Source organism: Plecotus auritus, assembly GCF_963455305.1.
Source record: "Plecotus auritus genome assembly, chromosome: 11".
NCBI classification, from domain to species: domain Eukaryota; kingdom Metazoa; phylum Chordata; class Mammalia; order Chiroptera; family Vespertilionidae; genus Plecotus; species Plecotus auritus.
Window position 1 is genome coordinate 38,224,868 of NC_137777.1, and position 26,033 is coordinate 38,250,900.

The 26,033-nt window shown below is 41.6% G+C and overlaps 2 protein-coding genes across 4 annotated transcripts in view; one reads left to right on the top strand and one right to left on the bottom strand.

Moving 5' to 3' along the window:
- Window positions 1-18,847, top strand: part of CSPP1 (centrosome and spindle pole associated protein 1) — a 114,067-nt gene extending 95,220 nt beyond the window's left edge. Inside the window, 10 exon segments of the mRNA XM_080646347.1 lie at window positions 306-410; window positions 1,563-1,629; window positions 2,423-2,540; window positions 4,548-4,687; window positions 8,005-8,145; window positions 9,902-9,948; window positions 12,538-12,601; window positions 15,007-15,116; window positions 16,209-16,347; window positions 18,006-18,847. Coding sequence (XP_080502473.1) covers window positions 306-410; window positions 1,563-1,629; window positions 2,423-2,540; window positions 4,548-4,687; window positions 8,005-8,145; window positions 9,902-9,948; window positions 12,538-12,601; window positions 15,007-15,116; window positions 16,209-16,347; window positions 18,006-18,217 — 1,143 coding nt within the window. The 3' untranslated portion in view covers window positions 18,218-18,847.
- Window positions 18,848-20,074: 1,227 nt separating this feature from the next.
- The window catches only part of ARFGEF1 (ARF guanine nucleotide exchange factor 1), a 106,984-nt gene continuing 101,025 nt past the window's right edge, over window positions 20,075-26,033 (bottom strand). For all 3 annotated transcript variants that reach the window (XR_013959302.1, XM_080646346.1, XM_080646345.1), the window contains exons 35-39: window positions 25,813-25,952; window positions 24,305-24,473; window positions 22,894-23,032; window positions 22,073-22,190; window positions 20,075-21,428 (exon numbers count right to left, since the gene is read on the bottom strand). Coding sequence is in view for 2 of the 3 variants with exons in the window: in XM_080646346.1 (XP_080502472.1) it covers window positions 21,264-21,428; window positions 22,073-22,190; window positions 22,894-23,032; window positions 24,305-24,473; window positions 25,813-25,952 (731 nt within the window). In the remaining variant the exon portion in view is untranslated. The remainder of the gene's footprint in view (window positions 21,429-22,072; window positions 22,191-22,893; window positions 23,033-24,304; window positions 24,474-25,812; window positions 25,953-26,033) is intronic.

Sequence of the window (26,033 nt, forward strand, 5' to 3'; positions counted from 1 at the left end):
TCTTGGTGACAAGGGATTGAGATTTTAGAAGTTTATTTCTGTTGTTTTCCAGAAAAGGGTTTTTTTTAAAATGTCCTATTTCTTTTTATTAAGATGATTTTTTTTATTTTGGCTCTATTTCTTTGTTTTTGTTGCTTTCCTAATACTCAGTATGTTATTGCTTTACTTAAGTTTGTTGAATTTTTTTCTGATTTGAGAGTCATGTTAAATAAGGATATCAAACCTATTCATGTTTATCATAACTGATACTGTTTTTCTGACTTTTTGATAAAAGTAATTTATTAAATAAAACTTTTTTTTTCTAGCGCTTGAAACAGCCTTCTCCTGTGGTCCCTGCTCTACAGAACAAAATTGCAGGCAAACTCCAAAGACCTCCTTCAGTTGACAGCATTATAAGTGCCTTTATTCAAGTATGCACTTTTTCTTCTGATGGGTTAATCGTCGCTATTGTGGGTTGGGGATTGAATGAGATTTAAATTTTTTAAGATCTGAAACAGAGATAATGTCTACAGTAGTTGTTTGCTGTTTGGTTGTACCTTGGTGCCCTGAAGTTAATTACCATGATAGATAAACATTACAAACATCTTTCTGGATTTCACCCTCTGAGATTCGGATTCAGTACGTCTGTGGTAGGTAACGTGTTCTTAGGCAGTGGTGTGCAGATACATTTTGGAGGCCAGGATGCTTTTGCAGAAGTCCAGATGTGAGACTTTATCTAAAGAAAGGCAGTGACAATAGAACAGAGAAGGGTGACATCATCAAGATAGGTTAAGAAACACAGATGGTAGGTAGGAGTCAGTGACAGCCATCACGTTTCTGGTTGGAAATAGAAGTTGTGGCTGAGAAGGTGGTCTGGACTGGATCTGTCGTCGTGGAAGTCGTGAGCACTGTTGTTTGTCAACTGAGTACGACTGTCTAGGATGAGCTTGGGGGCAGTAAACAGCTGAAGATGGAATACTCTGGAATTCCCCACACGTAAGCAGCAGAATAAGGACATGGAGACAGAAAAAGTGACAGAGAGTGGCAATGATGTCAATTGCTGCTGGCTCTTGAGTGTGTCACTGGGATCACTTGGTGACTTTGGTGAGGCAGATCAGTGGAGTGATGGGGTGCAGAGCAAAGGCGGGCATTTGCTATGCAGTGCCGAGTGGGTGGGAACTAGGACACCGTACGTACTGCATTTACTATTCGAAGAAGCAAGGCTCTGAAGGGAAGGAGGGAATGGACAAGAGTGATGAAGGGTGAGATAAGAATTTTTTTAAAGAAGGGATAGATTTTGAGGCATAGTTGAGATTAAGGAGAGGAAAAGGGTGGAGAAAGGGAGTAATTGGTGGAGGAAGTGGGAGTCACTTACCAGCTCAGAGTACAGGGGAAGGAGTTATCTTTGGATGGGGCAAGGACTCTACCATTTTGGTGGGAAGGAAAAGTGGATGCAGGTAAGTTTATAGGTAGGATAGTGAGGAGTTTGGTTTCTTTTAGATGTAGTTAGTTTAAAAAAGTATTCTCTTCAAGCTCTGAGTAGGGAAGACACACTGAGTCTGTCTGTCATGATTGTTGAACAGGAACGTTCCGTGTCCAGGGCACAGTCTCCTCCGGTACCTGCCAGGAAAAATCAACTCCGTGCGGAAGGTAGAGTTACCTGGTAAACCTGTAATCTGGGACATTTTTTATAGACTCATAGAACATTGCAAAAACACTATCGAGCCAAAACCGGTTTGGCTCAGTGGATAGAGCGTCGGCCTGCGGACTGAAGGGTCCCAGGTTCGATTCCGGTCAAGGGCACGTAACTTGGTTGCGGGCACATCCCCAGTGGGAGGTGTGCAAGAGGCAGCTGATCGATGTTTCTATCTCATCGATGTTTCTAACTCTCTATCCCTCTTCCTTCCTCTCTGTAAAAAATCAATAAAATATATTAAAAAAAAAAAAAAAAAAAAAAAAAAAAAAAAACACTATCGAGCTAGAGAGGGCCTGGGTACCCTTCCAAGCTTCCCCCGTGGTAACATCTTACCTAGTACAGTATCACCACCAGGAAATGGACACTGGTGTGTTCTACAGACCTTCACCAGTTTCACATGTGCTTTGTGTGTTGTGTGGAGGGCCCTGCACTTTACCTTGTGTAATTTGTGAAACTGCCTGTCAAGGTGCAGAACTATTCCATCACCCCAAAGGAATTCCCTTGTGCTGCCCCTTTATGGTGACATTCTCCTCCACCCCCAAAACTTCGCTTAACTTTTGAAATTTCTGTATTATCAGAAGTGTGTTTGTGAATCTTAATGATAGTCATAAATGTGATTTGTTATGTAAAACATTAAAAATAACTTTCATGACAATATCTCTCTGAACATTTTAGCTTTATGGTAAGCCAGACTATACTTTAAAGCTTAATCTTTTGTTCTTTTTACTTATCCATGGGACTTTGCAGAGGAGAAAAAAAATGTAATTATGGAATTATCAGAAATGAGAAAACAGCTTCGTAGTGAAGAGAGGCGTCTCCAGGGGCGGTTGCTACACTTGGACAGTGATGAGGAGGTTCACATCAGGCAAGTTTCAAGCTGCATTTTTATTTGTTCCTGATTCCTTTGTGTTTAGGATGAGGAATCATATGTCAGAACCTATCCAGTAATTTTAGTTTTGGAAGAGGGTTAATTTTTGTTGTAAAACCCCCTTTATTAGAATGGATATTTTGTATGTTTGCAAGTTTTTAACAGATTATTAGTGAAATTTAAAGACTAAACTAGCCTTTTCTCCCAGAAGAAATCTAGATAAAAAATGATATTCTAGTGGAGAGATTCAGTGCAACTAATACAAAAAGGGGGTATGATTTTTTAGTCTATTTGTGTTTGCAGTATATAGTAGGTTTTTTTCTCTCTTTTTTCTTTTGACAAAATAGGTCTTTCTAAAATTAATATGCTTTTGATACACTTTTTTTCAATTTTATGTCAAGTTGCATTCATAAATTTTTATCCACAATTATTGACTTAATTCATCGAGAAAATATGGGCTATTTGGTAGATACTTAACTGTATATAAAATATTTAAATTGAGCATTGTAACTGTCCTGTTGTACTGCCAGTAACATATTTATGGTGGTGGTATTGACATAAGAGTTGAGGGAGGAGGAAGAAAGGAAAGAAAAAGAAGAAAGAAGTAGCATTTCTTGAAGGAAAATCAGAAATATTCTCCCTAACCATGAACTGTTTAATAGGGTTAGCAGCCTACTTAACTATTAACGTTAATGTAATTAGCTAGAACTTCTGTACACCTTTTTTAAAAAAAATCCTCATTGAGGATATTTTTTCCATTGATTTTTAGTGAGTGGAAGGGGGAGGGGAGGAGAGGGAGAAAGAGAGAAACATCGATGCGAGAAAAACACATTGATTTGTTGCCTCCCTCACACACCCCCAGGGCCGGGGATGGAACCTGCAACCGAGGTACATGCCCTTGACTGGGAATCGAACCCAAGACTCTCTGGTCTGTGGGCCAGACCGGCCAGGGCAGGACTTATAATGGCCTACTAGATTTAGTCTTTATTTTTGTTTTACATTTTAATGAGCCTCCACTGCAGTTCTTGACACCCTGGGTAGTTCACTATTAGAGTTCTGTGTCAGCCTTGACCAAGTAGTTTGTGGTCCTGTCACTCCGTCCCCTGAAAGGAAACTAGGAGAGCAGGGGTGTTGGCTGTGGGGATCCCTCTGTTCCCCTGCCTGGGCCCAGGGAAGACTTAGTGCATCAAGAAATGAAGACCCGAATCTGGCCAGTTCTTACACCTCTAGCTTAGAGCTGCATTTTCAGAACTAGAGAGCCCTGCCTAGTGCTGAGGGAAGCAGCAGGGCTAGACTGCCACCCCTCATCCTTGTCCTCTCTTAATGTCACCCTCTTCCCCCAAAGCCATAGTGGAAAACTCCCCTCCTGAGCTACCTCCTATTATATTCCCTAGGAATAGAGTATTGAGTAACTAACTAGGTATGAAGCTTCCTGAAAGCCTATTGTAAAATTAGTGTTGGGGACTGTGGATAATAAACTGTTATAAAGGGGCAGCATATTAATACCATCTTTTTCTGTATAATTTCTATTTTAGGCTGGGGGAAAGTTTACATTTATTGCATACCTAATACATGTCAAGTACTATGCTGGGTACTTTACAGGATATAATTTCACTTAATTCTCATACTCTTAAGACTAAAAGGGGTAGATACTCTCTGCATCTTATAGATGCTGAAATCAAGGTCAAACTGCTAATAAATAGCGGAGGAGGTCTTTGAATCTTGGTTTCTCTGACCTCAAAGACTGATTTTTATGCTACACGAACATTTTAAGGTAAAGCTAAATCATTTTACTCTTAGCATAAAGTACTTTGCACCTGAGTATTTTGAAAGATTATAAACAATGACTTTATAAATACCCTATTTTTTAATGAGGGACTGAAGTAACAGATATTAGAATGTTTATAATCAACTCTGGTGAAAGATGCCACATTTCTTTAATGAAACGCAAACTCAGATTTTCTTGCCGTAAAACACATATTTATCATAGTTTGTCACTTACAGGAAAAGAGAAAGGAGCCCCATGGACATATTTGACATGGCGCGACATCGGGTGCAGGCTCCTGTCAGAAGACAGTCGCCGAAGGGCTTGGACTCGGCTACTTGGCAGAATATTCGGGACTTTAATGAGCTGAGAGACAGAGGTGCGTAGAATGCTGTATTTTAAAGACACATCAAGAGTGTTCTGCCATCTTCAGGGATCTTTAACACGTTTGTATCCATGATCTATTTTAAGCGAGTCACACTTCTATGTGCCTTGGTGCTCCAGTTTACCAGACTGCAGCTTTGCCTTGGCCTAACAGAGCTGGTAGAGCCTCAGCAGTGGATCAGATCACATAGAAAGGGTGAGGAATGGCCTTTGGGATTTCATGGAGGGTGGACAGAGCAAGATGAGCTTAGGAAAGAGACTGAGAAGGAAAAAGCCAGAGCGTGACATCCTGAGAGCTGAGGGAAGAGTGTATCAGAGAAGGCATTGCCTACGATGAATATTGGAGAGTGCCAGTTGGATCAAAGGCCATTGGTGACTTCAGCTAGATCTTTTCTGTGGAAGCCAACCGACTTTGGGGTGAGGACTGAATAGGAGGCAAAGTGTTAGAAACAATTAGCATAAAACAGGCCCTGGAGGAAGCTTGGCTGGGAAGGAGGAGAGGAGGGTCTAGAGTTGTTCTAGGAGGAAGGGCTTCAGAAGCAGGAGAGGGAGGGAGTGGTTGTTGGAGAGAGCAGGGTCCCTGAGTGCACAGGAGGAAATGTAGGATGTTTAAAGGAAGAGGGTAGAGAAGGTTAGATGTAGGAGTAGGAGGAGAGAAAGCTTATTAGGGAAGTAGCATGGCCAAGGTACACAGAGGCCTGGGACTGAAGATGCGGAGAGGAACCAAAATATGTTATATGTGGTATTTCTTTAGGTGCATTCAACGGAGTGTTTGAGTCAAGGAGACAAATCATTGGATGTGTGTTCTGATAAACCAGAATTTAAACTTTTTCTTATTTTTAAAAGTAATATCTATTATAGAAAAATTTGAATACAGAAAGATAAAAAAAGGGAAAAACATTTTACAGAGGTTTTCTAATATTTTTTTCGGAGCCTAAAAGGAAAAAAAGGAAAAGAAAAACAAAATATAATTGCCTTAGCTGGTTTGACTCAGTGGATAGAGCATCCACCTGCAGACTGAAGGGTCCTGGGTTCAATTCTGGTCAAGGGCACATGCCCGGGTTGCGGGCTCAAACCCCAATGGGGGGCATGCAGGAGGCACCCAATCAATGATTCTCTCTCATTGATGTTTCTATCTCTCCCTTCCTTTTTCTTAGATTTACAGTGTCATCAAGTACATATACCATAGTTACTTAGCATGTTAACATTTATTGCTTATTTACTATATTTCAGGATTGTGTCATCCAGTGGGTCTCACAGTTTGGTCAGGGAACTTGTGAGGTCAAAACTACTTTTATTAAAACTAAGATATTATTTGTCTATTTCACTTTTATTCTCTCTCATGTGTATAGGTTTTCAGAGTTAATGGCATGCGATGACTTCATTGCTCTGAAGCTAAGATGATGTCTGTGTGTGTGTGTGTGAGAGAGACAGACAGATAGAGGGTCCTCAATTTTTAAGAATATAAAGAGATCTTGAGATCAAAAAGGTTTAAACCATAAAACAGCCATTTATTTCCCTAAATTATTACATCCAGTTCTTATCATGTGGCTTAGTTGTTATCGCGTTTTTAGAGAGGAAACCGAGTCTAGAGGTGGTGAAGTCAGCGTCAATCCAACCAAGTATGTGTCTCCAGGGTCTCTTCTGTTAACTTTGCCCTTAACCATTTTTAATTCTTAAATATTCAACGTGCTTTCCATTTTTCACTATTATTTTATTTTTTAAAAAATATATTTTATTGATTTTTTTACAGAGAGGGAGAGGGATAGAGAGCCAGAAACATCGATGAGAGAAATATCAATTAGCTGCCTCCTGCACACCTCCCACTGGGGATGTGCCCGCAACCAGGGCACATGCCCTTGACCGGAATCGAACCTGGGACCCTTCAGTCCGCAGGCTGACGCTCTATCCACTGAGCCAAACCGGTTAGGGCTTTCACTATTATTTTGACAATTTCTGATGATAGAGTTTTTTACATATTTAGGATTATTTCTTTAAGTTATATCCCAGTGGTATTATTTAGTAGATCAGAGGGAATATTTTCAAGGCTTTTAAAATGTATGAACTATTTTTATTTTCAAGATTTGAAAAATTAATGTTCAACATTTTCATTCTGATAAATTGATACTCTTGAATTTGTGGCAAAGGTAAATTCTTAAACTGTTATTTCCCTCCCGTAATGACATCCCTCCTAAAGTTCTAGCCAGTCTGCTTTTATCTTGCTTTCTATATTTTATTTGCAAGGGCTAAAATGTTAATTGGCCAATAACATATTTTCATTTTTCTAGTGTATTACAGGGATCAGCTGTGATTACATTGCCTCATGGCTGCCTGAGTTTCAGCTGATGACTCACTGTGGGATGTATCTGTGCAGTTGCCCTGCCATCTGCTTTGGGCATCTGGAGGGAGTGGGGTGGTAGGAATAGGGAATGAATACATCATTAAGCTGCTGCTTGTTCTGGGAGGCTCCCTTATAATGTTGCTAGGTTTGTGAAAAGGCATTTATTTAAAGAACTAGAGGCCCGGTGCACATGCACTGGTGGGGTCTGGCCTGCGCCCTCTCACAAGCGGGGACCCCTCAGGGGATGTCAGACTGCCAGTTTTGGCCCGATCCCCGCAGGCCTGGGATATAGTAGTGCATGAAGCAGCAAGCGGCCAGGGAGGAGCCCAACCCTGTTCCCGCTCATCCCGGCCCCCAATGTACCTGCCCCTGCCACTCTATAGCACTGCTGCGGAGGTGGGCGAGGCTCATGCTTGCCAGCCATGAGCCCAGCGTCTGGTGCCCGTCAGTCAGCTGAGTGGCACTCCTGCTGTGGGAGTGTACTGACCACCTGCATTGAGCATCTGCCCCCTGGTGGTCAGTGCACATCATAGCGACTGGTCGTTCGGTCATGTAGGCTTTTATATATATATATATAGATATTAATTTTGTGTTCTTTAGTTTTATGATGATTTTTTTAAAAATATATTTTATTGATTTTTTTCAGAGAGAAAGGGAGAGGGAGAGAGAGTTAGAAACATCAATGAGAGAGAAACATCGATCAGCTGCCTCCTGCACACTCCCCACTGGGGATGTGCCCGCAACCAAGGTACATGCCCTTGACCAGAATCAAACCTGGGACTATTGAGTCCGCAGGCCAACGCTCTATGCACTGAGCCAAACTGGTTAGGGCAAGTTTTATGATGATTTTAATGTCCTTTGACTTTGATGATGTCCCACTATTTATATTGTTTCTTGATTTTGAAATTAAGGCTACTCATGTTACAGTAAAGATTTTTAACATAGTTTCATAACCTATTTTTTTGGACCAGATTCAGAAACACGAGTGGATCTGAAACTTATGTACCCGGATCCTCCAAGAGATCAGTACACCTTAGAGATTCAGCAGCAAGCCCTGCTGAGAGCACAGCAGAAGAGACTGAACAGAATAAAAATGCAGGAAGGTGCTCAAGGTAAGAGATAATCATTGTTGCTTCCAATAGGACCAACGGGTTTTATTGATGGCTTTCGTTCTCCATCTTTTGTGTTGATTTTGTCCAAGGAAGGCTCCTCCTACTGGCAACTCCATGATCACAGGCCCTTTCAGCGTTTAGACCCAGAAAAGGGTCTGATTGGCTTGGTCGGGGTCAGGAATTCCCTCCATCCATGCCTGAGCAGGGCCTAGCCACGCACTAGACCCAGGAGGACTGAGTGCCTGAATGAGGCCATGTGACACCAGGGACTAGGATCCAAGGGGAAGCATGCTGGGCAAACACATCAGTGCCTTCCCTAAGGGGCATTTCTCTACTGTGCGTATCTGTTTTAAGTTTTGATATGGTATTAAGTTTGTAGAGCATTGGCTTATACTCTGTTGGAGAAGTAGATGCTAAAAAGTGTAAGGATGATGAGTGCTGCAAAGGAGAAATCTGGGGTCCCTTGGAGTGTAACGGGGTGGTGGTGGTTGGGCACCTGGAGGCAGAGTGGAGCTAGTTGCTTCAGAGCATCAATGGTCCGTGTTGACGGGATGGGTGACTGCATGACCCCCTGCACATATTTCACCAGCCTTCAGGCCTTTGAGGATAGCCTAGGAAAATGAGTCATAAAAGTGCAGCATCCAGGAAACAAGAATAGGAGGATATGGTCCTATCAGCTGTATTTAGGAAAACTTCAGACCCTCCCTTGGCAGGCTGCACATCTGAGGAACCTTTCTTGACCATGTGAGATAGACTCACGGGAGTACGAGGTACCACACTTCAGGCCCGTGTCACCAGTCAGGACTTGGGTAACAGTTGATCTAGGGGTAGTTTCTCCTCCATCTGATACCGAATTATTATTTTTTAAAAATATATTTTATTGATTTTTTACAGAGAGAGAGAGTTAGAAACATTGATGAGAGAGAAACATCGATCAGCTGCCTCCTGCACACCTCCCACTGGGGATGTGCCCGCAACCAAGGTATATGCCCTTGACCGGAATAGAACCTGGGACCCTTCAATCCGCAGGCCGACGCTCTATCCACTGAGCCAAACCGGTCAGGGCTGATACCGAATTTTTAAGTGGTTTCAATTTAGGCTCTTCTGCTATCATCCGTTGAAAGCAGAATAACCCAAATTCTATGATAAATAGTGGGCCAGTTCTCAGGAGAGAGAAGCAAGTACATTCTTCAACTTTTATATCCATTTTAGTGGCATTTTCTTTAGGAGACCCAAAAGTAGTCCCCAGGTAGATACAGGTGCATTTTGGTACTGGAGGTCTCCATCCCCACAGCAGCCACCCCCAGCTTCTGAGAAACATTCAGCGACACATAGGAATGCTGGTTAAATTGGAGAGGGGCCTTGGGGATACTGATCCAAAATCTTCCCCCTGGAACCAGGTTAGCTTCCTTCAATTACATGTGAGAAAGTCCACTCAACAAATTTCTACACAGATTGTAGAATTCTGGGAAGATGGTGAAGAATCCTGCCTTGTTTTCTTTTCCTGTAGGCATCAGCTCTAAGTGCACAATGATTTTACTTTTCTTATTTATTGGGAATGGGAAAATTTTACCCAACTAGATAGAATGAATGCTGGGCTATATTTATTGGTAAGTAATATCTTAAAAGCAGTCTGTAATGTGATGGACAAGTAATTTCCAGTACAGAGATAGTCACAAAAGATATTCTAAAATTTATTTTACTTTTCAAATGCTTTCTAACCTTTTAATTTGGTTTTCTTCCCCATCGGCTACAGTGGACTTGGATGCCGTCCCAAGTGTTCAAGTACGAGATCACAGAATGGTAAGAAACCAGTTCTAATTTTTCAAACTGTTTTTGGGTATAAAATGCATTTTTAGGAATATGATGAATATTCCAATTTTGAATTTTCAGGAAAATTGAATTAAGAATTTTAAATCTTGTCTCATCAGTGCATTGGGTAGCTAGAGATTTATTAGTAGAGAAAGTATATTGTAATAGCTTAGAATAAGACTAGAGCTTGTTCAAGTTAGGTTTTAACTGTGTGACTTCAGGCAAGTTTTACTTATAGTACCTGTCTCTGAGGGTGGATATAAGTATTAAATTCATTAATATTTGCAAGCACAAAGGGACAGGCCTGGCAACTATCAATACAGTACTTGCAATATCAATATCTGCCATAGTGGTTGGGCCTGTAAAGAAGATAAGGAAGGTAAGGGAGTCACTCTTATCCCCAGGAGGTGACATCTGTGCAAACAGTGAAGAAAAAGTTAGGGATGAGCCATTTTACTGAACAAAATATTTATTGAATACTTATTATCGACCAGATACTGTTCTAGGTGCTGGAGGTACAGGAGTGAACAAAACAAAAATCCCCGCCCTCTGAAGGCTTACCTTCTGGTCCGAGGGAGAGACAGAGTGCATTTGGAATTGTGGGGTTCTGGAGAAAGTGACAGCTGCGAGTCCTGGGGTGAGGCAGTTTACAATTTGAAATAGTGGTCCTGGAAGGCATCACTGAGTAGGTAACATTCCAATGAGGACGTCAGGGAGTGGGACAGAGGAAGCAGAGGCCCCAGTGGTGGGGGCCTGGTGCAGGCTGGAGCAGTGAAAAGACCAGGAAGGCTTGAGCATCCGAGTCCTGGAGGGAGAGGGGGGCTGGCTGGACTGCAGGTCCTCACAGGCTGACATAGGGTTTTGCCTTTTACATGGTGAATGTGTTGAGAAGCTTCCAAAGTTTTTGAGCAAAGGAGCGGTGTGGTTTATTTCATGTTTTACCCTGATCACTATTATTCACTGAGAATAGACAAGGGGATAGGAAGCTACTGCTGTCATCTGGGTGAGAGGTCAGGTGACATAGCCTGGGCTGGAGCAGGGGAAGTGATGGGACTGACTTTGAAAGGAGATCTGAGAGGATTTTTGACATATTGACTGTGGGGTATGAGAGGAGTCAGAGATGGGCTTCAGGGTTTTTGGTTGGGCGTTGCTATTATAGAGACTGAGAAATAGGAGTAAAAAAATGTAGGGGTGGGGAGAAAATCAAGAACTTAGTTTAGATATGGTAGGCTTGAGATGCATTTTAGACAAGCCATTGGAGCTTGCAAGTAGAGAAGAGACAGAATTCAAGAAAAAAGATCGAGGTTGGAAATGGTACAGTAGTATTATCTTCGCTTTCAGGTTATAAAAGTAAAGCCCTAGCTGTGTTGATAGTTGCCCAGGAAGTAGCTGTGGGTGCTTGGTTTTACCTGGTGATGATGATAACAATGACAATGTTGCTAACAGCTACCACAGCACACACTGTACCTGTGCAAGGTACTTGACATTTATTTCTTTGAAGTTCACACCAGGGCATGCTTATCCTTGTTTACATAAGAGGAAACTGCTAGCCAGTGTCATAGCCAATAAGCAGTAAAGCCCAGATTTGAACCCTAGAGCTCCTTTTCCTGGGGCTGTGTGGCCTGAAATGTACTGATACCGCTTCCTGGATACTCTGCAGGTCTGTTGGTTTCTTAATAAGAGGTAACCACATTTCTCAGTGAAAAGATTATTGCCATATTTTGTTGAGTAGAAACTCAACATAAGCCAAAGTTCAGTCTTGGCTTTTTACAAAAAAGCTCATAAATTTTCAGATCCTCTTTTTCCTAGAAACGGGATTATATGAAAAATACAGGATGAATCTGGAGAAGATAGGGCTTAGTGGCCTCTAGCACTCTGTTCAGTTATGGGAGGGCTGTGATGCAAAAGAGAGGTTGGGTAATATGTGTGCAGTGCTAAGAACAGCTGGTTCAGAACATTTGGTAAATATCGGATGCTGTTATTATCACAGTTATTATCCAGCTAGAAAGCAGTCAGAGTCAATGGGTATTAAAAAAGAGATTTGAATTCAGTGGAATTTGTTTCCTTATAAAAATGACAGCTCTTCATGGGAGTGATTCACCACATCCTAGAAATCTGGTGAGGAGGTGAAGTCACCTCTCACACTGAGAGGTCATTACAAGCCGAACCCTAGCGTTAATTTTTTTTACCCTACTCTATGTCTCTCTGGAAACTGCTGTCATTGTCTGAGGGCCTGTCTCTCTCGCCAGGACTATGAGAGATCTACTGCAGAGCAGAAACGCTTACTCATTTTTGCATCTCCACTTCCTAGCATGGAGGAAATTGTGCACTATACAGAATCTCAGCAATGGTTTAAAGATTTATAATATACTCTATTTTTATCAGCAGTAATATAACTCTTAATAAAAGGCCCCCCCAACCCCCAGTATTTTCTGGGCATTGGAATGTAGAATAGGAGGAAAGCAGCTAGTCCTACCTTTCCCTATCCTATTTTGTAGACACTTATGCCTCTTAGTAAAATGTTGTTTTTTTCACATGGGACCAATAAAAATACTAATTAATATATGATGTTTCTTTTAGCCCAGAGATAACCCTAACGATTTTTTAAAAAATTCATTATTGGAATCTGATAGTGCTTTTATTGGTGAGTATATTTATTTTACCAAGCTATTTGTTAAAATATTAAACATATTTCCTTTAAATATTTTTAAAATATTTACAAAATTAATACTTCACTCGTAGTAATAATCATCAAATGTGATTTACAATGCTTTCCAAATCAGAATAACTAAAATTAATTTTAGAAGTCAAAATGGTGAAGTAGGTAAAGGCTGTGCTTGCCTCCTCCCACATTCTGAATTTACTCACTTTAGAAGGAAGTGGGGGCAAGCACCATTGTTCGCTCGTTGAGTGTTCCTCCAGCCTAGCTGGCAGGCACCAATCTAAGCTCTCCATTAACCTGGTAGTACTGTTCGCCCCACCCAGCATGTTTGTCCTACTGGAGCCTGTAACAGTAGCTGCTCCATATGTGACCTCTCCCAGCGTTCACTGCGGATTCTCCTGAAATCCCTTAAAGGCACACAAAACCCCAGGAGGGCAGCAGCTAGCCTCTGTGTGCCCTGTACTGTCTGCTGCGTGGCCCCAAGCTGGGCATGAGTTGCAGCCAGCCTGTAATGTAGCTTAAACCAAGCAGCACAGAACTGACACAGTGGTAGCTGGCCTCAGCTCACATCATGGTGCCCCCAAAAGGTCCCCAGTCTAGTGCCAGCCAGCCTCGAGTCACAGCATAGCCTCTCCCAAGCACCTCCCGTCCTAGCACAAGTAGCAGCTAACGGCAGGTCATTTGGTAGCTCCCACCCTATGGCCCCCCAAGCCAGGCACCAATGGCTGAACACGGCTTTCTGCAGAGCCCCCTCCTAAGATTCCAGACGATGCAAAAGCACCATCCAACCAGCTCCACGATGATAAACCTGAAGGGAAGACTTGTCTGGCACCAGAGCTCCCGTAAAGAGACTCCCTCTGCATGAGCTCAGACCCTGCACCCAGTAGAGCATGTAAAAGAAAACAAAGTTGTATGCTAAGCACTATTTACTGAGTGCAAAAGAGAGGCATCTGGTTATCAGCTTACTAAGTACTATTTATAAAACTTTTCATCCAAAAACAACATAATACACATTCTTCTCAAGTGCACATGAAACATTAAGGATAGGACCATATGTTGAGACACAACGAGCCTCATTAAATTTAAGACTGGAATCATACCAAGCATCTCCTTCAACACGATGGTGTGAAACTAGAAATCAACCATACGTCAATTGCAGGACACAAAAATCAGTATACAAAAGTCTGTGGTGTTTCTGTATAGTACAGACAATCAACTATGAGAAAGAGAAATGAAGAAAATTCCATTTACAATCATAACAAAGGAGGCGAGAGACCTATACACTGAAAAGAGCTGCCGGACTTCAGGACGTCCTGTAAAGATACAGTCATGGTACTGAAAAAGGAGAGACGAATAGATCGATGGAACAACCCACACAAGTACAGTCCACTGATCTCTGACAAAAGAGCAAAGGCAGTGTAACCGAGGAGGAAGTCTTTTCCACAATTGGTGCCTAGAACCGGACATCTACATGCAAAGAAACTGAACGCAGACCTTGCACCCTTCACAAAAATAAACTAAAATGGACCTTAGACCTAAAGGTAAAATGCAAAACAAAAGAACTCCAAGAAGATAACAGGAGAAAACTAACGAGAACTTGGGTATAGCAATGACTTTTTAGATACAATAGTACAATCCATGAAAGATAGATAACTAGACCTCATTATAATATTGAGTGCGAACTGTAATTGGAAGAAAAAAAAGACTGACTTCCAAACATTGGTGAAGATGTGAGAAACTAGGACTTCCTCATAATGTAAAATGGGTGAAACCACTTTTGAGAATGGTTTGGCAGTTCCTCAAAAAGGCTAAATGTAAAGTTACCCAGCAGTTTCACTCCTGGAAAATACTACAAAGAAATGAAAACATGACCACAAAAAAGACATGTTCATGAATGATTATAATAGCTTGCCAACTAGAAATTGAGATGTCCATTAACTGGTGAATACATTGACAAAATGTGACATATATCCATGTGATCAGAGTACTTGCGATTCAACGATGAAAAAGAATCAGCTACTGATATGTTACAGAATAGATGAACCCCAAACACATGCCAAAGTGGAAGACCACATTACATTGTGTAATGACAGTCACGTGGAGTCTCGGGAAAGAGAGTGAAAGCAGGCCGCTGTTTCACTGGGCTGGGCAGGCAGGAGTGGGGAGTGACGGCCAGCGAGCACAGGGAACTTTCTGAGGTGACAGAAATGCTTTAAAACTAGATCATGATGACAACTGCACACTTCTGTAAAAATCACTGAACTGTGTACATTTATAGTGGGTGGATTTTATTGTATGTAAATAACATCTTAAAGCTAATAAGACACAGTCTTGGTTTAATGAGTGAAAAGATTTGAAACAGACTTCTCCCTGTGTGGTCCTTCTAGGTGCGTACGGTGAGACATATCCTGCCTTTGAAGAGGACGCCCTCCTTCCACCCTCACAGCTGCCCTCTGCAAGGGAGCGCAGGAGGAGCAAATTGAAAGGACTGGCTTCTGTATGTATGGAATGCCCCCCCCACTTTTTTTTTCTGTTTAGGAGTGAGGTCTGGGTCCTGGCCCATGCTAAATTGGTGTGGTCCAGTAAACAAGGGGTGCTTGCTCTATAATATGGTGGACATGGATAGGCTCTACCACCAAATAGCTGGATGACCTTGAGCAAGTTATTGAACTCACTGCCTTGGCTTCTTTGAAGTAATACTTTCCTATCTCCTAGGGTGGCTGTAAGTATAAGCCTAGTACTTGGCACAGGATCTCTGCCCTATAAATAATAATTCCTTACCCTAGCCTCCCTCCTTCCACTTGCAGAATATATGGAATTCTGAGAAGGCACAGGAAGCAAGTGATACCATTTATTGGAAAGCCTATTATATAGATGACATCTCTGGGACAGATAACATGCCCAAGGTCACAGGTCACATAAAACACGCAGACAACCCTGACCAAATGACGAATGCTGTTTCTAGAGTGTGTATGTACAGCTTTACCACCAGGTGGCAATACCTTGTTCCTACCCACCACTATCTACACAGATTTGGCTTTTCTGGACACAAATGCAGGCATACAATATATGATCATTTGTGACTGGCTTTTTTTCTTTCAAAGGTCATTTGTGACTGGCTTTTTTTCTTTCAAAGGTCATTTAAGTTATAGTATGTCAGGACTTAATTCCTTTTATTGATGAATAAAATTTAATTTATGAATAGTCTACATTTTTAATCAACACCTGATGGACATTTAGGTTGTTTCCACTTGTCTGTTATGAATACTGCTTTCAACATCTGTATACAAGTTTTCTCACCTCGTGTGCGTGTATGCCTAGGAATAGAGTTGTTGGGTTATATGGTAGCTATGCCCACCTCTGTCCAGTGTGGCAGTGTTTCCGTTATCACAAACACAGTCCCTTCATCTGAGCCTGCATGGATAAACACCAGGAGTTAGAATGTAACTGTTAGATTTTTCATTTGGTTTATTTTGTTCACACTGTATACTTATCAAGGGCAAGAACGTGTTTTGATTCCCCTACCTATTCTGAACATATTTCTTGTTAATGATCATTTCATTTCTGAAGTTCTGTTTTCTCACTACAGGATAACAGTCTTCCTAATGTACCACCAGATGATCTCTCTTTGAAATCTGCGTCCAGTATAAATATTGATCAGATTAGAATGAGAAATGAAGAGCGAATGCGAAGATTGAATGAACTCCAGAATAAACCCATCAATACAGGTAAATGGCCAACTTTAATGGCTACAGCAAATTCTGAAAGGAGTCCAACAGGCTTACATGGCAGCTTTCCCTTATGGCTGGGGGGCTGATGCAATGACTTTGAAATCCTTTGAATTAAGGGGCCTCTAAAACAACTATCCTGCAAAACCAGTACTCGGGATTAATTTTGCATCAGATCCTTCCTACCATAGAGGGTACCCTTTTCTGAGTGGGTTCTAAACAGATAAAGCTTCTGCTTATAAAGATGTGCAGGCTTGCTTTCAGCAGGGAAAATGCTTCCTTACTGAAGTGAGAGAATATCAGAAATTTAAAACATTCAGTGTTTTAGATTACACACACATTGTAAATTAGTAGTGTTACAAAGAAAACGATTTTACCTTTTTACTTGGCTTTTAATACTGGGGACACAAAGTAGCCTCAGGTTAATGATTTCCTTGTGTAAGTCAGAGTTTAGTCTTTATGTTGGGCTCTGCTGCGATTGCCTTGGTGACTGGCAGGCAGGACAGACGGCTCCTTAGGCAACTGGCGCGCTCCTCTGCCAGCCTGGACCACCCTTCCAATGTTAGTCGTTAGGACAATGGGACGGTTTTATAGTACGTAAGTCCTGCTGTATTTTTAGTTTTAGCAAACAGGGATCTATTTGAACTATTTTCTTATAGCAATTTTCTTAAGATATTTTTAGATCTTACCTTTAAGACTGTGTTTTTAAAACTACTCATACACTCTGTCTAGCAGTCAGGGGTCATGTGTTCTGATGGTAACTCCGTGACAGAGACCAGCAATCATGGCAAACTGACGGAGGAGTACTTTTCGTATCAGACCTGGAAAAACATGGAACAGTGGGAAAGCAGTGCTTTCTTTTTAGCTAAAAAGCATTTTCTTTTAACTTGTGAGTTTCTTGTTCCTCAATTTCTTTTAGAAGCAGTAAGTTGAATATTTAACAGGGATATTTTTAAATTGAGAAGACAGCATTTTAAGAATTTATTCTTTACGAAGGTATTCCACTGCTAAACTGTTTTTTAACGTTGTCCTTTCAAACAGGAGCTTTTTGGTACGATGTGGATTAAATTGATTGCACAGGTCCCTTTGCTGGGCTACTCCTTCACTGACCAGGAGATTTAAAAAAAAAAAAAAAAAGAAATTGACATCACAGGGTAGGAAGACAGATTTTCCTATTATATTTGTAAGTAAAATATAGATGTAGAAGTTGAATGCTATCAATTCAATTAAAGAATGAAACACAAATGAAGAGCTCACTCTTAATGGAGTGGAATGGAAGTCATTTCAATCCCATCTAACGCTTTCCTGAAATGACTTCATTTCCTTGAAGCAGTGTTATAGGGAGTATTTCCAAAACCTTGCTGAAGGTGACACTAAGTAAGATGGCCACACACCTATGGCCAAAGTAATGTTGGCTGCGGCCTCCTCTGCTGTGCTTGGGATGGTGCTGGTACCATGGAGTCACTTTCAGTTGCATTTTCTGTTTCATAAAATTGGGTCCCTCCCTGGTTTGCTTTCCTACCTCTAAAGTAAGGGGTACCTGAACAAAACTGTAAACTTAGAACATAAAATTGTGGAGAAATGCAGAGCTGTACAGATTTGTGTTCACATCACCTGCCTGGTACCCACCTGAGTAACGTCTCTCTTGCTTCCTCTAGATGACGAGAGTTCACTGGTTGACCCTGATGACTTCACAAAGCATTTGGGTGACGATGGATCAAACTCTGTAGCAACTGAACCCTGGCTCCGCCCGGGCACCTCAGAAACACTGAAACAGTTCATGGCGGAGCAACTGGACCAAGAGCACCAGCAGGTTCCTGGAAAGCCAGGCACTTTGACTTGGCAGGGCCTGTCTACTGCACACGGTTAAAATAAACCTGTGTTGGACCCAGCAGTGCCTTCGAAGGTGAAAGGGATGTTTACTCTGAACCTTTAATAATATGTGCTACTCTGACCCCTACCTGGAAGTTACTTATGTCATCTGTGTATAAGGTGATGTATATAATGTATATTATGTACATAAATAAAAGGCCATGATTAATTTATATATAATGTAGAGTTATATAGAATTATTTTTGCAGTTTTGCCATAAATCAGGGTGGTAATGAACTCGAACTCAACTACCATACGTGCATTATTGTAAATTCCGCTTATCGGTGATAAAGTAGAATGAATAAAACACAAGTGTATTAACAATCTTGTAAAACCAGGAAACCCTGTTATATGTACACTTGTTATTGCTATTGAAATAATTCATTAGTAAATACATTAGCTGTCACTATTCCAGTTGCTACGTAATGAGAATCAAATTATTTCCATGTTATTTATAACTACTGATTCAGTATAAATGATGGGAGTCATAATTGATTTTATTCCCCGAGCCATGCACTAAAATGTTACATCCTTCTGCCTCTATTTCTGTGCCAATTAAGGGATTGAGTTTACTAATTTATATGACTTAACTACTTGATAGAAATAAATTATTTTTATTACCAATGTTCTTTTTATTACCAATGTTCATTTTTTAACTGGAATTGAGGTTTCTAGAAGGTGGAGAGAGGCAGGCGCACCCTGGCAGGCGCACCCTGGATTAAAGACGGACTGGAATCCTCGCTGTGCCACTGTGGACCCTGAGTAAGTGACTCAGTCTTTCTAATCACTTCATGAGAGGTGCCTTTAAAAAATTTGAATTCTAAGAAACAATTATTTAGCGTCTTTACCACACAGCAGAGAACAATGCAGGCACTGCTTCTTCACACTTCCTTCTGCTGACACATGCACGGCAGGCAAGATCAGATACGTTCACCTCGAGTGTGAACTTTATACTTTGAAATTTAGCTGCACTAAATCTTATACTTGATTTGTAATCTAACCACTGTTTATTTTACTATAAAGATTTTTTTTTCTTATTTCTTCATATGAAAGTTAGATGAAGGCCTCTGTCTCCTCTAGGGAAAGCCTTGATACTATACACCATGAAATAATAACCTGCCAAACAGACTGGAAGGTCATGGTGGCTCCCGTCCAGCTGGGCTGGAACAGGGCTCCATCTTGGGGGTAATACATACTGTTGACTTACCAATGCATAGTTCAGTGACTACTCGCTGTCTAAGAGAGGGAGGTGTGAGAGCAAAGGCTGAACACTTACCTGTTTTTTAGCACAACCTTAAAAATAAATGATCTTGACATATTACGTTTTCCTTGTTAATGCTGCTGTACCACACAGCTGACCTGAAGGAAACTTTACTGCGTCTTTTTAAAAAAATATATTTTATTGATTTTTTACAGGGAGAGGGATAGAGTTAGAAACATCGATCAGCTGCCTCCTGCACACCTCCTACTGGGGATGTGCCCACAACCAAGGTACATGCCCTTGACCAGAATCGAACCTGGGACCCTTGAGTCCGCAGGCCAACGCTCTATCCACTGAGCCAAACCGGTTAGGGCTACTGTGTCTTTTCTCTACTCAAATAGTGTAGCATTATTCTGGGTTATTAATAAATATACAAAATATTAAATTATTAATATTCTATGATTGAGAAAGCAGGGTGTGGGGGAGAATCTAATGCCAGAAGCTGGAAAGAAAACTTTAGAACTAAAGAATATTGAATTTGTAGTTCTGGCAGAAAATAGCATTTTCCTAATTATTTGCTTTTCAATAAAAAAATAAAGAAAAAACAATGAAACATGGGGCCGTGGATTACACAGGTTTGATTGCACTGATGAAATAATCCAAAAACTTTATTGACCTATAACCTGATTAGAATATGCCAGATGAGAATCAATATTGTACAGAAAGTTGTACAGAATTTTTTACATAGAAAACTTTACATCTGTACCATATACATTTTATCCATCTGAAAAAATTTCTACATCCACTGTTAATACGGAATGCTTGACAATCTTGTAATTTTTAACCATCAGAGCACAATTCACAGTATGAATACATTTCCAGTAAATCTAACCTCCCCAAACCATGCCAGAATTATTTTAATATATTCAACATTAAGTTCTGTACACAGAATAAAATCTACATCAAGCCCCGCCACCCAAAAGAAAAAGTGACAGCAGCCTAGATTCATTTTGCAGTGATTCAAGTTCAGTCCATGAAGGATCATTCTATTTTAATGGCTCATCTTTAAAAGCCCTAAGAGAAGTATATTACAGGTAGTTATGTCAGTAGGGATATTTCTACCCTTTTGTTGTTGTTGTTGATCATGACAAGTATCGGCCCCAACAGCTTCTGGGCATGTTAAACCTTCAAAGTTACCAACCCCCCAAAAAGGGCAAAACCAAAATCCCCACAAAATAAAAAGACAAAAAGTTCAACCCAAGTTTTTAGTGCATTTGACAAAATAGTATAGGTATTTAGCAAATGAATAAGAAAATAAAGAAAACAGTGCAAGAACTATATCATGTTTAAGATTTTTATATTACAGACCTGCGTCTCTGTACATTTTTCACAGAAGGATGATTAGCAGTATCTCAGGTAGTCTGAGTGTGCAAAAATCTCAGAATAAGAATACCATAGTTGCTAAATATCTTTTACCGTGAACAATAATTTCTTCTTCCCCCACTCCCCAATTATAAACATTTTATCCTTCAAAATACAGCTCTCCTGAGTTGTACTTCCTGCAGAAGTTCAAATCTTTACATCTATAGTTCTTTGGGTAAGTTTCACTTCCACACCTGCCAAAAATATGTGGGGTTCTCCCTGCCACTGAGGACAAGGAAGGACCTGTGAGCATGGCTGACACTGTGGAAATGGGCTTTCTGCTCAACATGACACACACAGTCCATCACTGAGAGGGACTGGAGCGTTGCAAGACTGAGTTCTAGTTCTAAGCACTTTCCCAGTCAGTAACCCTTTTAGAGCGGAGGGATGTAAACACCAAGAGAAAAATACTAAGTTCCCATCATTGCTTGTTTATTCCAAGTTCCTGTTCAGGTGGTTGTGAAATTTGAAAAACCACTCCGATTCGCAGAAAAAATCTTCTAAGAACAGCACGAAGTTCAGGAATCAAGTCAAATTGCATAATTTCACATAAGAGAGGGTAGTAGAATGATGCGTGAGCTTTGAACTGGGAGGAAAAATGAATTTCTCCATTAGTAGTGCTTGCATTTGAAACCACCACCTAAAACTCCCTTTAGAGACAAATCACTGAGCCGAGCACTGACCATGGAGACAGAGTGTCTGCGTGAAGCAGTGATGTGCTGATTATGGAACTGAAAGACCAGAGGTTTTCAAGACTCACTTCATACATATATTCACTTAATTTCTATCTTATTTTGATATTTCCTTGACAAACTTTTAGTATTTATCACTGTTTTTTTCCAGGTAATAAAAGTAGGAGGCCCAGCAGGAACCACGGTCTAATTTTCCAACTAGACTATAAAGTTGTAAAAGTTTTAAGAGTAAAACTTTCTCCTTTGTCCTGTAACAGGAACAATACACAGGACTTATTCATATGTCACCGATTGTGCAGAAGCACCTTCTCCTCTCAGACTGCATGTGTATTCTGTAAGCCATGTATTAGTCGTTGAAACCATCTTATATTTGTTAAATAAAATTTTAATTTTCTGGGGAAATTCTACCTAACATTGCAATATAAACTATACAGTCTCCAAGCAATGATTATACATCCCATATTCAGAGTTTGCAGTTGATGCACTTTGACTCTATTAAGCCAGAAATGCTGGCCTGGACACACAGTCTCACACTTACCCTATTATCGCTTATCTTCAGAACTTTTGTTAGAAACAAAAGCAGTAAGTTAGTCCAGGCCTCTCGATGACTCTCTGATGTCAGAGTAAGGAAGTAACTCAGTGCTTCACTGCACACACTGCAACACAAAAGGTTCCCTCTTACACGTGCTCATCCACCTGCTGGCACACTCACCGAGCAAGAACAACGAAGCCGTGGAGGGTAGCGAATATCTGACTATTAGGGACCTTTTTATATAGTTTGAAAACGTCTTTAACTGGTCGCTGAGACCTTCTGTTCCCCAACAACACACAAAAATACTATTCAGATGATGGTAGTCTTTCAGGATGTTTTAGCCTTAGTGTGAGTTGAAATGTTAAAAGACAATATTAAGTTGTCATTAAGTAAAAATAGAATGCAAAAAATAGTAACACAAAAAAACCCTCCAAATATTTTTTTCAAATGAAGTGCAGGCAGGTTCTCCCTTTCACAAATGATTGGTTTGAAAAAAAAAAATGAGCTCTCTGGCACAAAAAAGCTTAAAAACTAGAACATAAAGTTGTAAACGTTTTAAGAGATAAAACTTTCTCCTTTGTCCTGTAACAGGAACAATACACAGGACTTATTCATATGTCACCAATTGTGCAGAAGCACCTTCTCCTCTCAGACTGCATTTAATTATCACAATCTCTGCCTTGGCCCCATGTTATCAGCGTGGTCCCGCAGCTCCTGACTATGGGGTTGGATGTGGACTCTGCCCACATGCGAATCTGGTGGCCCTTTCCTGCTCTGTACCATGTAGCCACACAGGTGAGAGGTAGAAACTCAGCCAAGGGTCTTACTTTAAAAGCCTTTGCTGGACCTCCTCCCAGGCACTAACCCGGCTCTCGTCCATGTACATCCGGAAGAGAATGCGCAGCCCGCAGGCCAGGCTGCTCGTCTCCTGCTTCAGAAGGTTGGGTTTGGATTTGCCTTTAAAGCCTGCAGAGAGGGGAAGTTTCGGGATGAATTTGGGGAAGTATCTGACATTAAGGTGCAGCAACCTGGAGGGCAGCACATTCTGTGCGTTCAGCCATCACATCTGCCACCTGAGCCACAGCAGTTGCGCCCAGAGCCTTGCGCCCTGGAGGTGGCCCAGGGACAGAAGTCACACTGAGGAGGTGGAGACCAAGTCTGGCTGACGGCCTGAGGTGAAGGTAATTACTATGTTTAGAATTTCCTCCCCTCTCAAGCTGGGATATCAGATACAAGGCAACACGTGGCTGGGAAAGTGGAACTCCCCCAGTGAAACTGCACCTGGAAGCCCCGTGCAGCACAGCACGGCTCCCGTGGAACAGAGCTGACCACGGGCACTGTTTTCAAGGCCACGGTTCAAAGGGCCAAGTGCATGTGGAAACGGGCCCGGTGACCTTACAGGAGCGGTCCCAGCAGAATGGGGGCAACAAGTTGGGTTGAAGGGGAAAACAAGGCCAGACCACTCTCCTGCAGTTGTGGGGTAAAGAGAAGAGGACGGACAGAGCCAGGGCTTCCTCAGCAGTTAGACATTCTAAACAACACAGAAACTCAAAATATAGAGCAGCCACATTCCACCCGACAGAGTTTGACATTCAGTAAACGTCCCCTCCCTTCTTTTCCTGCCAGATTCGGCCGCCCCCACTTGATTGCATGCACCCTAGTCCCCAAGCACTACCAAAGAGGCTCCGATTAACTATTTCTTAAATAAAAAACTGGCAATGTCAGTAAATTATAAAGCTTATGGGGGGAGTGGGCGGGGAGAGGTCAATGGGGGAAAGAGGAAACATGTAATACTTTCAACAATAAAGGATGTAAAGAAAATAAAATTTCCAACATGTTCTAAAACAAAATGCCTCCCACTTTTAACCATTCACTTTCATTCTAAGATATGGTCATGCCCAGGTCAATATGGAGAAGTCATTTGAATACATATGTTTCTCATAAAAGGGCAGATTTCAGTGTGCTGACAGTGTCAACAGGAAGGCCCAAGCTGGGAAACAAGATGAAAGACGACTGGTCAAATCGGTGAAATAAAGGTCGACTAAACAAGGGGAAACAAATATACCCAGGCAGTTACTTAATCTATTGAAGACCTGACAGAAAGACCTGGCTGGTAGATTGCCTTCCTATTATAGTTGTTAAGATGGAAGTTTAAACAGTCAGTGAGTTCTGAGCAATGTAAGTATCTGCTGTACATTCATAAACAGTGAACATTAGATGTGGGACTGTGCAGCTTACCTGCTTTCCACAGAGCAGTCCTCTGTTCATTGTTGGAATTAAATGCTTTTGCAAATCGATGTGACTCTAATAAGCAGTCCAGTAGCTTAAAAAGCTGTTGTGATGTTAAAAAGCGGTACATTCCTTGGTCTTGAGTATCAACTCGAACATCAAAGTCCACGGCATCTCTCTTTGGGAGATAAACCACCATAGCACGCGCGCACACAGTCAGATTTTAGAAATCAATGCTTCCCAAAGACGAGGTTTACAAGCAAGTCACAGAACCTAATCTGCTCTATCTCAACAGGAGACAGGGAAAGGTCCATCTTTTGTTGCCTGATTTCCAGAATCTGCACCCTCATCCCCAAGCACTATCCTCCTAATTCAAGAGCTCTGCTCAAACCAGACCCGACAGCCATTCTCCCAGCCTCTCCTGTTCCTCACCCCTCAGGTCCTCGCTGCTCTTCACCAGGAGGGAGTCCGTGTGATTATAATTATTCCCTCGCACAACCCCTCACCTCCTCTTTACAGTAACTGTTTGGAAAGCTGCCTACTCCATGTCTGCTCCCACATGCTAAACCTAACTGGAGAGAAACGCACTGATTTATCTTTAAATCCAGTGAATGAGGGAATAAATCTGGATGCTGCCCAGCAATCCTCTTGCACTTCCCTCGTCCACTTCCCTGGACACTAACTCCTGTTTTCCCTTCTCTCAAGTAGCTAAAGCTTTCTTCCCAAACTCACTTGGTGGATGGCTTTTCTTCCTATCTAAAAGAGAAACCAGCGCTATCAGATCTCCACAAACTCCCACCCGCCTTCCTACATTTACATATAACGCATCCACTTTGCTTGCATTCCTGTTACAATGCATGAACTGTCTGCTTCTAACCAAGACAACCCCCGGGGACTTGGCACTAGGGTCCATCTCCAGGCGGTCACTCAAGAAGACTGCTCCAGCAGCTGTCCCTCTCTCGTCTGCACTTGGTTTCTCTCTCCTGGAGAGCTCTCATCAGAGTACATGCTGCAATATTGCTTATCTTAAAGACAGATTTTCTTGACCCCTTCATTCTCCTCCAGCTATTACCCCATTTCTCTGTACCCCTAAAGTTCCCAATATTTGTTGTCTTCAACTGCTCTCTTCTCCTGTACCCAGTATAATAATATCACAATGAAACACAATGTCAAGGTCACTGAAGTCCACCAAATTGGTAGAGGGCAATGCTCAGACACAAAATTACTTGACCTACTGAGAACTGGACAGAACTTAGGACTTCTTCCTAAGACATTTCTGCACTTGGCTTCCGGTCTCCTCAAGCCGCCCTGGTTCTTGGTCTCTGGCTCTTTACCAACCACCTCACCAGGAGCTAAACCATGGAGGCCTCCAGGGCTCAGTCCCTGACCACACTCTACCTTGCCATCCAGTCCCATGGTTTAAAATGAGATCCATGTGATAAAGACCTACCCCCACCCTCAAATTATATCTCTAGCTCAGCATCAGCTCTGAATCCCAGACTGTCTCCGCTCCTCACCTGGGCTGCAGCTAAGTTCTCTGCGTCCTCCTTTCTGCTTGTGGCGGGGAAGAACACAATGTTGTCGATAGTCTGGATGAGTTCCAGCTGCACAACACATTTAATCAACAGGGCAGCAAACAGTTTTTGTTCTGGATATTCTGTGAGGAAACCCACCCCAATGCACATGCAAACAAAAATTATTTCGAATCCTTTATCATTTCTATGATATTACAATGCTA